This window comes from Rattus norvegicus, chromosome 5 (assembly GCF_021556685.1).
Source record: "Rattus norvegicus strain SHRSP/BbbUtx chromosome 5, alternate assembly SHRSP_T2T, whole genome shotgun sequence".
NCBI lineage: Eukaryota > Metazoa > Chordata > Mammalia > Rodentia > Muridae > Rattus > Rattus norvegicus.
The window spans coordinates 29,939,747-29,952,777 of record NC_141538.1 but is presented as its reverse complement, the minus strand read 5'-3'; the positions used below and the strand labels follow the sequence as shown (position 1 = coordinate 29,952,777).

At 44.9% G+C, this 13,031-nt stretch overlaps 1 protein-coding gene across 2 annotated transcripts in view; it reads right to left on the bottom strand.

The window, feature by feature from the left end:
- The window catches only part of Cd99l4 (CD99 molecule like 4), a 47,014-nt gene extending 35,316 nt beyond the window's left edge, over positions 1-11,698 (bottom strand). Inside the window, 1 exon segment of one of the 2 annotated variants that reach the window (NM_001419510.1) lies at positions 11,543-11,698. In NM_001419510.1, coding sequence (NP_001406439.1) covers positions 11,543-11,609 — 67 coding nt within the window. In that variant the 5' untranslated portion in view covers positions 11,610-11,698. 2 annotated transcript variants of the gene reach the window in all.
- Positions 11,699-13,031: the final 1,333 nt, after the last annotated feature.

The window sequence follows — 13,031 nt, the reverse complement described above, 5'->3', positions numbered from 1 at the left end:
CAAAGAAACCAGAGCCTTCAGAGGAGGACAACGCTGCTAAAGCTGAACTTTATTCTAGTGGGAATCCTTCAGCCACCTAATACCCAAAATGTAAATGGATGGATTTGTGTTGCTTTAGGCATCTAAGTTCAAAGCAGAAATAGAGAGACTATTTCCCCCTTTCTCCTATGTATATGACAACCCATCACAGGCCTGGAGAACAATAAGAACATTGTATTCTTTGCCTGAAAGAAGTTTCCACAGCAGGTGACATCTGTTTAAAATAAACCACGTGCTCGCCTTTGTTCTTCCGAGGTCTGCAGTATTCATAGGGAAATCTTTCCACATCCTATTCTGCTAACTCTTGAATGTCACACTTTTAACAAGCAGTTATTCTTCTTGTTAAAAAAAATGGAGTCCTACTTACAATTATGTATATTCTAACTGGGCAATATGACTGGCAAAGGCCTTAACTGAGGTCCATAATTCACACCTAGTGTAGTATTAGGCCTTTGCTACACATTGGCATTTGTGAACATGGTACCATGGCCCAGTCGTCTGCACAGCTTCTTGCAATTACTGTCATTATGAAGGCCTTGTGAGAGCTGAGGTGACAAAGGATGGCATTCCACTCACCTGAGGGACACATCCTTTGCTCATACTAACCTAAACCCAGAAGAAAGGCTTCCAAGACACCACATCTATCTACAGGAAACTGGTTAGCTGTTCTTATATTTTAGTGAGATACAAAGTAATTAAGAATGGGGGTCAGGGGGAGGCCGGGATGCAAGGAAGGATTCCATTCAAAAGCCAAGAGCACTCGGGAGCACGGATCTGCTGATATTTTGAACTCTGGGGAATTCTACTCTGGGGAATTGTAAAAAAATTATTATTATTTCTTTTCAAATTTTAAGTTATCTAGTTTATTATACAGTTATCTTCTGCATAAAGAGCAGAAACCCTGACAACCTGAGCTCGATTCCTTGAACTGATGTGGAGGTGAGAGAGTATCAACTCCATAACTTTTCTTGGACTTCCACAGGCACCATGGTACATAGCAATCTCTCTTTGTGTGTGTGTGTGTGTGTGTGTGTGTGTGTGTGTGTGTGTGTGTGTGTGTGTCTGTGTGTCTGTGTGTCTGTGTGTCTGTGTGTCTGTGTGTCTGTGTGCAGATGTGTGTGTATTATGTGTGTGTCTGTGTGTCTGTGTGTTTGTGTATGTATGTCTGTGTGTGTATCTGTGTGTGTGTGTGTGTGTCTGTGTCTGTGTCTGTGTCTGTGTGTCTGTGTGCAGATGTGTGTGTATTATGTGTGTGTGTCTGTGTGTGTATGTGTGTTTGTGTATGTATGTCTGTGTGTGTATCTGTGTGTGTGTGTGTCTGTGTGTCTGTGTGTCTGTGTGTCTGTGTGCAGATGTGTGTGTATTATGTGTGTGTGTCTGTGTGTCTGTGTGTTTGTGTATGTATGTCTGTGTGTGTATCTGTGTGTGTGTGTGTATTTGTGTGTGTCTGTGTCTGTGTCTGTGTGTGTGTGTGTCTGTGTGTCTGTGTGTCTGTGTGCAGATGTGTGTGTATTATGTGTGTGTGTCTGTGTGTCTGTGTGTTTGTGTATGTATGTCTGTGTGTGTGTGTGTGTGTGTCTGTGTGTCTGTGTGTCTGTGTGCAGATGTGTGTGTATTATGTGTGTGTGTCTGTGTGTCTGTGTGTTTGTGTATGTATGTCTGTGTGTGTATCTGTGTGTGTGTGTGTATTTGCGTGTGTGTGTTCTCCATGACTGAAAATCCACTCCTACATCCCCAGAGGAAGGTCAGATGTTCCTGTGTTAGTTACCTTTCTACCAACTTAAGAAGGAAAACTTAGGAAACGGTGTCTGCTCACAGCAGGAAAACCGTAAGACAGAAGTCGTGACCTGAGGGTGCACATCATTGATAGAGTGTTTGTCTAGCACACACAGGGTCATGGTTTCCAGCCTCAGCAGTCAAAAGAATGGAAAGAAGGGAGGGAAAGTTGAGGAGGGCATGGTTGAAACATTAGAAACTATAGCGTTTCCAAATGACCATCTTTCCAGTATCTGTTTCTCCCTCAATGACCTGCTCCTCCTCACACTGTACACGGTGTACTAATGAACACTCACGAACAGATCATAAGCACACAAACACACGTGTCAAATTATACGTTGAAGACGAAGCAAGTTATAATGTGGGATGGCTCAATATGCATGGTTTCTAAAAGCAAAGATAGATCACCTTCGACTGGTCCTTTAGTTTTTATCTAATACCTGTCTGCAATTTTCATGTCCTCTTTACATGGGTACATGGGTATGTTACCTTCTTCATCTTCTAGATTTTCCCAGCATTCTCTGCTGACTTAACAGTCAGCCTGTAAGAGAGGGTGTGTGCTCCTGGCACTGTTTGTTGCCAGCCAAGGCAGGCTGGTGTGCACTCGTGTGTTCTTTCTTCACACTCAAGAGAGAGGAAAATGGACTCCCATTTTGGAGTGTTTTCCTTAGAACTATCTGCAAAAGCAAAGAGACTCTTAAAAATCCCTCCGGTGCATTTGTATCTTTGGCCTTTTGCAGGAAAGGGAGAGAAGGAAGAGAAAGGACGACTAACTGAGAAGGTCGTTCTCATTCCCACTGCTGGCCAGGCATTTGATTTCCAAAGTATTAATCAAAATCACTCTTGATTATAGCAAAAACAACCTTTGCTATAATTTTAATGCAATTAATGAGAATATATGGTAATTCTGAGCAATCTTGCTCTAGAGATTAAAGAACAGCCTGCCAGGAAACAGGAATGAAGCTTTAAGATCAAACTTTGCATAATTAGGTTTCTTCCCTACACTGCCCACCCCCACCCCCACCTTCACTAGCTGTGCTAAGTTCTACGAAAAAAGATGTTTAAAGTCAAGTTGACAAAGCCTCTAGCCTGGGATTCCCCCTGGGCCCGAACATCCTTTTCCAATACTGTTTTCGTGTTTTTATAACTCATGCCTGCCAGACTAACAGATAGCCAATGACGATTGACCAAAATTACAGAGTGTAGAGGGTTTGAGCCCTCCTCTTAAATTCTTAAGTGAATGAAAAAAAAAAAAAAAAAAAAAACAAGACCTTCTCCGTCAGGAAACTGCTTTCCTGCCACGTTGGTACCATACAAATCTGTGTGTCCTGCTCTATAGAAGTGTTCTGCTAAGCAACATATCAAAGCCCCAAATGACAAGCATTGTTTAAGAATACCGGACAGAAAGGCTTCCCAGAGGCTGTGAAGGCCTCACCCCAGTCTACCTCTATCAGCACAAGGAACTCTGGTCCTTTCAGGAGGGTATGTGTTTGTTCCAAGAGTACAGACAAAGCAGTAGCCGCCTGTTTCCTGAGAATGTAAGGACACTCAGAACAGTGCACACATTACAGGTGTTCGTGCAGTTGGCCCCACCCTTACAAAGATCTTTAACATTTCAAAAAATCCTGTAAAATGTCAACAGGCCCATTTCCCCCCTTCAGTGAGTACTTCTTGGCTTTGTGATAAGGCTATAGCTGAAAGGTTAACAGTCTTTGATCAGAGGGAACAGAAATCATCATTTTTTGTTATCTGCCTCTATTCAAAGAAAAAGCAGAGAAGAGGAAAATGTCTGGAACAGCTGGCCCTGTTTACAGAGAACTTCAAGCTGGATGCCACACACATCTGTGTAATTAAAACATTATGTCCTCAAGCATGCATATCTGTATCCTTGGTCTGTCCAAACACCTGGGAAACAGTAGAAAGAAAGAAAGGAAGGAAGGAAGGAAGGAAGGAAGGAAGGAAGGAAGGAAGGAAGGAAGGAAGGAAGGGAGAAGAAAGAAAGAAAGAAAAAAGAGCACATGGGTGTCCACAGACACTAGCTAGACACAGGAGGCATTCCAAAGTGCTTCTACCGTGGGGGTTGGGGATTTAGCTCAGTGGTAGAGCGCTTGCCTAGGAAGTGCAAGGCCCTGGGTTCGGTCCTCAGCTCCAAAAAAAGACAACAACAACAAAAAAAGCCAAAGTGCTTCTACCATTTTTCTGTGTTTTAGTCAACATTTAGTGATTCAAAGCTCTTCTTGAGTGAATTTGTATTTCTGATTTAAGCCACTTCTGTTTCTCTGGAAGTTCCTCTTACTCTTAGGAAGAATGGAATGTGCCATGCATTGCTGCTGAGAGTGTAACATGGTAGGAACACTTTAGAAACCCCCAGAAGTTTCTTAAGACATGAGACATATATGTGCTCCATTAGTCAGGAATGCCCCCCCTTGGTCTCTCAGACGTGTTTCATTTGTAATAAAAACAAAACAACTCAAGCACCTATTTTCAGGATAAACACGTGGAATAGGGAAAATTACCCAAGAACAATGAAAAGGGTGATGCTGGCCAATCACATATCACTTGTAACACTACTGAGCAGACAGCAACACAGCTATCTTCCATTGCATGGCAAGCAGAAATGCAGGGTCACTGGGGCAATCCAGTCTGCTGAAAGGAATACAAGAAGAAACGGGGTGGGGGAGAGAGGAGAAGGAAAGGAGAGAAGTAATACTAGAGAAAGGTGAGGACAGGTCATCTCCTATGATGCAGTCCAGCTACGCAGTGGGCTATCAGTCAGGTGCAAAGGCACAGAGTCCTGAGCCATGCTGCAGCTAGAATGCACCTTGACAGCGTGTGTAACTGCAGTCTCTGTGCCTGGGATTACCTGATGGTAGGAACCAAGCAAGTTCTGAACCAAGTGAGGAACAGCCCAGCCCATCTCTCCACTCTCGGACTTCTTGTCTTGTGGCTGGGACAAACACTTGACAGAAGCAACTTACAGAGGATGGCCTCACACTGACGAGAGTCTTAGAGGATAAAGTGCATCATGGTGAAGGGAGGCCTAACAGAGTGGCTCGGTAAGGGACCACAGGAGTCAGCAGATGACATGTCTCACGTCTTAGTGGATCAGGAGTTCTGCAGCTCCCATCTGCATCAGTGATGCCCTGTATAATGTGTGCCGAGAAGAAGGATGAGAAATGGCCAAGTATTCAGGGTGTGAGGTGGGGAGAGGGAGGCCTTATGTCTTAAGGACCATAAATATACCTGGCTTCCAACCAAAACCTAAGCCTGACTGCCCAAGCACGAAACCAGCTGTGCACATGAGCACGAGGAACTGGGCGCTACAATTCCAATGTCAGAAAAGCCTATTCTATTTCAAGCAGTCAAACAGGGTCAGGGAGACCGCTGAGTAACGTTACTGCTGCACAAGCATAAGAGCCTGAGTGAGTTCAGGTGAGCAGCAGCCATGTAAAGGCCGGATGTGGTGGTGATAGGCTATAAATCTAGCACTGGGTCTATGGATTTAAGTTCAGTTCCCAGAATCCCATGTTACATGGCTTACAACCATCCACACTCCAGAAACACTGTGTGACTGTGAAGGCCACAAAGGGCAGATATGCAGATGTATGGAAAAGTGGAGTCAGGGTTTCATATACCACAGGGTAGCCTCTAATTGGCTGTGTAGCTGAGGCTAACCTTGAAGTCCTGGCTCTCCTGCCTCCACTTCCTGAGTGTTGGGATTACAGAATTCACCAGAAATCCAATGGTGATCTTATATATACCTACATTAGAACAACAAATCCTCAGTCAGTGGACCTCTGAGCAGGCTTCTGGAAGAGCTGTGTCTAGGATAAACAAAGGTTCAGGAGCCTCCGAGCCAGGCTTTCTGGAAACCCAAGAGCAGCAGAGGAATGGCATTCAAAATGTACAAAGTGACAGTAGACACAAAGTTGGAAAAGCCAAACCATCAGGTAGGAAGCACAACTGGAGACAGGAAAGTCAGTGTGTCTAGAAAGTCTCCTCTCAGAACCCAGTGAAGCTCCTGGCTTCAGGCCCCTCTGAGCAGCCTTTTTCTTGTCATCTCACACTGTGACCCTTTAACACCATTTCTCATGCTGTGGACACCCCTAACCATAACTTTCTTTTTGTTGCTACCCACAAATATCCATTCAAATGGCTTCTGTACACTGGTTACAGGTACCTGGTGTCTGTCTTGGGCTGAAAAATGAAGACATGGCCTATACCACCAAAGGAGGGGCTGAAAACTTATCAAACGTCTCAAGACTGAGGCTCTAGACCCTGTGGAGGACTGCCTGACAAAATGGTGACCCCAGAACCACTGAGGGAAAGAAAATTCTCTCTGTCCTCATGATGCCCAATTCCCAGGACCGATGAAGGCACTCAAGGAGCTTGAAGCCAATCCCACACTCTTTCTGGGGCACATCTAGAAAGCTTGATAACCCCAAATCAGTGCACAAGTTCCTGTTAGGAACCCAGCCTGGCCACTCAGTACTTAGCACCGGGGTCACTGTGCTGTTACCCACAATTATGTGTACCTAATTCTGGTTGGCTGTTTGCTGAGGGGAGTCTAGCCCCAAATTCAAGATCCTCCTGACTCAGCCCCTGGAGCACTGAGATTAAAAGGCATGTGTCACCACATCAGGTATAATTAGAAAAACATTTGTTTTCTTTTTGATGTGATGTGGTCTTTTGGATTCCTTTCCTTTCCGTAGGCTAGCCTGGACCTCATCATGTAATCTAGACTGCTCTCAAACTCACAGCAATCCTTCTGCATCATCCCCAAATGCTGGGATTACAGGCATAGGCCAACACATCCAGCTTACCTTTTAAAAAACTTACATTTATCTACTCATTTCTTTCTTTGTGTGGTACTGATGATAGAACCCACGGCCTTGCACATGTTAAAGATATATTCTACCTGACAATGAGCGACATCTTCAACTTTTGGGAATTATTTTAAATGAATATAGAATTCACATAACACAAGTCACCCTTTCAATGTGTCTAATTCAATGACTTTTATGGTACTTTAAGAACGTACAGCATTACCTTTCTCTATTTCTAGAAGGTTTTTATTACTCCCAAAAGCTTTTGGACTTTAAGCAGTCAGTTACCATCATCCCCTTCCCCCCTTTTTCTTTGTATAGGTGTGAGATCTCTGACAATTTCATGTAAACAACACTGTCAGGATTTGCAAAGTGTACTTATTAAAATGTTGCTTGGGACATCGAAGAAGTAAGATTAATATGTACTAATCTGAAAGGGGCTACTGGAAGGTATGTCCTGTGCTAAGCACTTTAGACACATTTATTTAATCCTGATAACTGCCACACCAGGAGAAGAGGGCCATTATCCCCATGGTATAACTGAGGAAACGAATAGTAACATCCCCAAAAGGTTGCTAAAGCCTTTGGAAATACATGTTGCTTACGTAGGAAGTTGGTTACTGACCAGTACTTTTATTTTGTTTTAAACTTAACATATAAAGTAATGGGCTTCATTATGACATTTCACATTTCACTCATGCTCACCGTCCCCATTATCCACTGCTTAGTCTCCCTTCTGATTTCACATCTGAGAAAAATGTTCTATTTATCTTGTCCCTATTAACCTTCTCTTTTTCTTGCCACATTACTACTCCCTTACCTCTTCTCAACAGTCCTGCTTTATATTCATGGCTTATAAATATAAACATATACATGGATACACATATAGACTTAGCATATGAGAGAAAAAAACTTGGGTATTTGTTTTCTGGGTGACGTATTTTATTTAACATGATTATATCCAGTTCTATCCATGATCATATCCAGTTCTATCCATTTTTCAGCAAGGAATATAACTTTTTTTTGTTCACAGATGAATGAAATCCACTGTGAGGCTGGTAAAATGGTTCAGTCGGTAGAGGCACTTGCCATCAAGCCGGATAACCTGAGTTTGATCTCTGGGACCTGTGTGTTGGAAGAAGACAATCAACTAAAGAAACTTGTCCTTTGACTTCCATGTGTACCCTGCGGTGTGGCTAGACATATATACCCCAATAGTAAAATAATAATAAAAATAATGATAATGATAATCGTCTCAAAACTCCATTATGTGCATGTATATACCACATTGTCATTAGCTACCTGTCAACTGATGGGAGTCTAGACTGATTCCATACCCTGGCTTTGGGAAAGTCACAAACATGGTGCACAACTATCTTCATGGTCTGTTGACTTAGGCCCTTTAGGTACATGCACAGGAATCGTGAAGCTGAATCATATGGGAGTTCTATTCACAGATTTTGAGGAACCGCATACTAATTTCCACAGTGGCTGCACCAATGGTGAGTAAGCCCCCCCCCATCCTCATCAACACCATTCTAAGCTCAAGCAATTTTAATTTGCATTTCCCCAAAGACCTAGGATATTGAACATTTCCTCAAATATTTATTAGCCATTTATATTTTGTCCATTGAGAGCTGTCTATTTACTGATCGGATGGTCCTGACTATGGCGAGATAGAATTGCAAAGCAGTTTGAAACAAGTCACTATGTACGTTGAGTGTCAGAGCAGATAACTGTGGCAACCTTCCCATGTTGGTACATGGCATACATGTGTGTGATGCACCTGTCCTCAAAGGATGTTTCAGAAGCACTAGAACACATTAACGTTAACTCCCCTTTGTCTCTATAGAGTGACTTTTTTTATCTTTATTAACTTGAGTATTTCTTATTTACATTTCGATTGTTATTCCCCTTCCCAGTTTCCAGGCCAACATCACCCTAAGTCCTTCTCATCCTCGCCCCATTAACACCCACCCCCCAACAATCACATTCACTGGGGGTTCAGTCTTAGCAGGACCCAGGGCTTCCCCTTCCCCTGGTGCTCTTGTAGGCTATTCATTGCTACCTATGAGGTTAGAGCCCAGGGTCAGTCCATGTATAGTCTTTAGGTAGTGGCTTAGTCCCTGGAAGCTCTGGTTGCTTGGCATTGTTGTTCATAAGGGGTCTCGAGCCCCTTCAAGCTCCTTCAGTCCTTTCTCTGATTCCTTCAACGGGGGTCCTATTCTCAGTTCAGTGGTTTGCTGCTGGCATTTGCCTCTGTATTTGCTGTATTCTGGGTGTGTCTCTCAGGAGACATCTACATCCGGTTCCTGTCAGCCTGCACTTATTTGCTTCATCCATCTTATCTAGTTTGGTGGCTGTATGTGTATGGGCTACATGTGGGGCAGGTAGAGTGACGTTTTAATCACCCTTTCAACTTTTGAGAACTAAAATGTGTCACTACTTCCTAGACCCTGGAGGGACTTTACACCTTATCCCCAGAAGTGTTTCTGGAACATTCTGCATGCCTTCTAGGGCTGTTCAGGTACAACCCATTACTGAAGACCAGGAACAAGAATAAAGGGACCCTGGGGCAGAGCTCGCTGGACCCCACTACAGAAAAATTAGGTCCCTACCTTCAAAGCAAAGATATTTCTGGTTCAGTATTCTTAGGTCAAACAAAACAAAACAAAAAGGTCACAGAGTGGCGTTCTTACCTGGTTGAACCCTGCTATTCTTTCTGACGTGTAGCCACAGTCCCCTTACTTGGAAGTGAGGATATCTAACTAAACAGTTGTAGTGCGGATTCAAAACAAGAGGCAGTCAGACATGGGGGCACATAAGTGTAACTCCAAGTATCAGGGGGGAGAGGCCAGAGAATCAGGAAACTAAGCCTAGGTCTCAGGAAGCAGAGGCAGGAGGATGAAGAGTTCAAGGCCAGCTTTGAACACATAGCAAAGAGCTACATGAGACTCTGTCTTTTAAAAAAAAGAAAGCAAGCAAGCAAAGAAGGAAGACATATAATGAGCACAAAAAACACCCAGGGAGTAGTACTTGATCTAAGATGGACACATTCCTGGACCAGAGACATCTTTTGCGATTATTAGTCATTGTATGGACTGATTGAACGGGTTTAGAGAACTCGTTTTCAGAAAGCCACAGAAGGGTAGAAGTGGGGCAGCCTCCAGGTCTAAATGAATTATGCCACGTATTTTAAGATGGTGACTCTGGAGTCATAGAAGCCTGGGAGCAAACCCTGGCTGCCAATTAATCACTGTATGGCTTCGCCTCTACCAGCTTCCCCATCTCTCTCACTTCCAAGCAGGAAAAGCTAAGGGCACTCACAGTCTAGTTTCAAAACCTCCGTGCTATAAGATGCAATCATCTACCATGCACAGGGCTTCGTGTCTCAACTCAGCAAAGGAAAAACAATTGACATTTACAGTCTCAGGCATCACCCGCAGTGTGTGGGACACAAACCTCAAGGATAAGGTGGGCTACTGGATACTTTTCTCTACCAAAGGCCACTAGACAATAAAAATTTTATCCCCAAAGGGAGACTAAAATCATGAGCCACTCTTTATCCCTGTGATTGTTTGCTTTCTTCCCTCCATAGCAGTCCATGACCTAGATCTGACGTTTATGCTGGGTTTCTTCCTCTACCATATTGTCATCGAAGAGATACAAGTGTTGGCTGTCTTCACCCTCTGCAGCATCAGTTCCTACAACCCAGAACCCAGACTGGCCATCTCTCTGTAGCTCACTGAAAGGTACTTGTACCAACACCAGCAGAGTTGCCTTAGGAAAACCATTTCTGCATTCATCCATCCATCCATCCATCCATCCATCCATCCATTGATTTATCATAATGACCTGGGCAAAGAGCTCTCTTTCCCAGTGTTCCTTACATGTGACATAAACCTTGCTAGAAGTCAGTGCTAAGGCCAAGTTTGGTTTGCCTAAGCCTATGTTTCTCACTGGTTGGGTTTGCCTTCATTTTTAGAAAGCTCAAAGCATAATGCTGCTTTGAATCACCTACAATTGCACTGTTTTCTTGAAGCCATTTTCCCCTCCGGATGTGGAGACCGGACATAATAAATGAAAGAAGACCCTGCTGGTCCAGGCTTAAGATGCTATTCTGAATCACAGATTGTATTTATTATAAGAAGACACTACTCAAACTTGAATGTGCCGGAAAATTCCTGGGGATCTGATTACTATGCTAAATAGATCACTGAATCTGACTCAGTAACTCAGGAGCTACTGCATTTCTAACCTTAGACCCCAGGTGATTCCACTTAGGCCTGGTCTACAAATTGAGTTGCACAAGGTGAAAGAAACGTGTTCCCTTGATTCAGCACAATTTCTGTGTCCACCTCCTCCACAAAGTATGACCAAAGTCTCCAGAAGTGTAGGGACAGACACCAAAAGCACTAGGAGTCTTTTAAGACATACAAGTCGCCCCCACCCTAGTTTCCCTTTGTCTCTCTACAAACCCTCCGAGATCCCGATGAAAGTGGCCAGAAAGTCTCCTGGGAAGCTAGCTCTCCAGATGCTTTTGCTGCAGGTGGCCTCACGGCCAATTTTCAACCTGACTGCTTTTTCCAAGGTTTTTTCCCAAGGTACACTGTTGGGGACAGCTGTTACCACTAATGCTTGGCTAGGATTTTAACACCCTAATGTTTTCATACCAGCCCTAAGAAGGTCCCATCCCTCATCTTCAATTCAGAGTTGGTTCAGTTCCAGAAAATCTTAGACCCTCACCCCTAGGCCCAGAGCTGCCAGGTGTCCCTATTCCTACCCCTACCCCACACCTCAGGCCAGCCAGAGGGAGACAAAGCCGCTCAGGCACATAACGACACCCCCCCCCCAGGCCCCATGGCGGGGTCCCCGGGTGCCGCAGCCCTCACCCACCTTACCTCTCTGGACCAGAGTAGCCAAGGAGAAAACGAGGCAAACGAGAAGAGCGGTGAGCCTGGCCACCATGGCTGGGAGCAGGTGCAGGATCCCAGAGGAGCACAGTTATCCCAGGAGGGACAGAGACGCAGGTGGAGCCGGGGTGGAGGAGCCAGAGAGGAGGAGCCTATCACAGCCGGGCGGGGGCGGGACTCACAGACACCATTGGGTCTCCTGATTCGGATTGGGTGCCCTGTCTACTTGCTGCCCACAGACCCCTCCCCATCCCGCCCCACCCCGCGTTGCTGTGGGAATGTCAAAAGCGGCCTGGGAGTCTCAGAAGCCAGGGGGTGAGAAACAGCAGCTGAGATGATGCTCAGAAATGGCCACCTGTGAGACCACCACACCCTGGCCCAGAGCTTGCGACCATGGGCCGCACCTTCTCCTCTACTTCAGTTCTCCCAGCTGCGAGGACCCCAGCGCCTCAGCAGCGCTTGCTACTCCAGGTTGAAAGCTGCAACAAAATCCCTGCCCCAGACTAAAAGAACTGGTCTGTTTGTGTAGCTGCTGGGAACCAGGTAGAAGCTGAGGATCAGGGCAGGCAACAGAGAGGGTGGGCTCAGTCCAGAGTAAAAGCTGTAGGGAACAGTTGCCGAGGTTGGAGTTAGAGATGGCCTTAGTGAAGGGAAAGTTCACAGCTGCTCAATCTACTGAGACTAACAAACTCACTGCAGGCTTTCCCCATGAATCAATGCAAATGGAGTCCACCTCCCTGCAAAAACTCATTGCACTGTTTTGTTTAAAAGTGATTGCTGCAGAAAATTAAATATTCGCAAGCAAACTACTTCCCAAATAGAAAAAGGAAACAAAATCTAGCAGGCAAAATTGACACATCTTTGAGCCTTTAGCCCATACAGACGTATGAAACTGGCAGAACATACCCCATAATCAAACAGCAGCTCTGGAAAAGGAGCCCCCCTTTCTCTTTGACTTGCAAGTACATTATCCCCAGATTCCCCACAGACTCCCCATAAATCATCTCTGGATTTGGTCAGACAAGGCCTTGAATACCAAGTCAACAGCAAAGGTTTGATTCAGAAAAGAAAGGGAAAGCATTGAAAAGCATCCTGTAGCATGACAAGGCCTCTGGTTGATGGAAAAATGTCAGAGGAAAGGCTAGGTCTGGATTCTAGACTAGTGCTGCCCTTGTCCTCACCATGGTGTGGTACATGAGGTGCTGAGAAAGGCCCTCACACCCCAGGGGAAGGCCATGCTGCTCTGTGGTTGAGTACATGCCTTGCATGTGTGAGGCTTTGGAGGCATAGGAGGGTAGGAGGAGTTGTCTGGGCCTGGTTACAGGGCAGAGGAAATGAGAACATTCAAGGACAGAAGGAATTGAGCCAGGAGAGGGAAGCAGTTAGAGTCAAGGCCCTGTGGAGCTGCCGGAGCAACCCTGCCTGCAGAGGAATGTCCTGTAGAATTGATGTAAAGGGAAAGTAACAGTTCACCCAG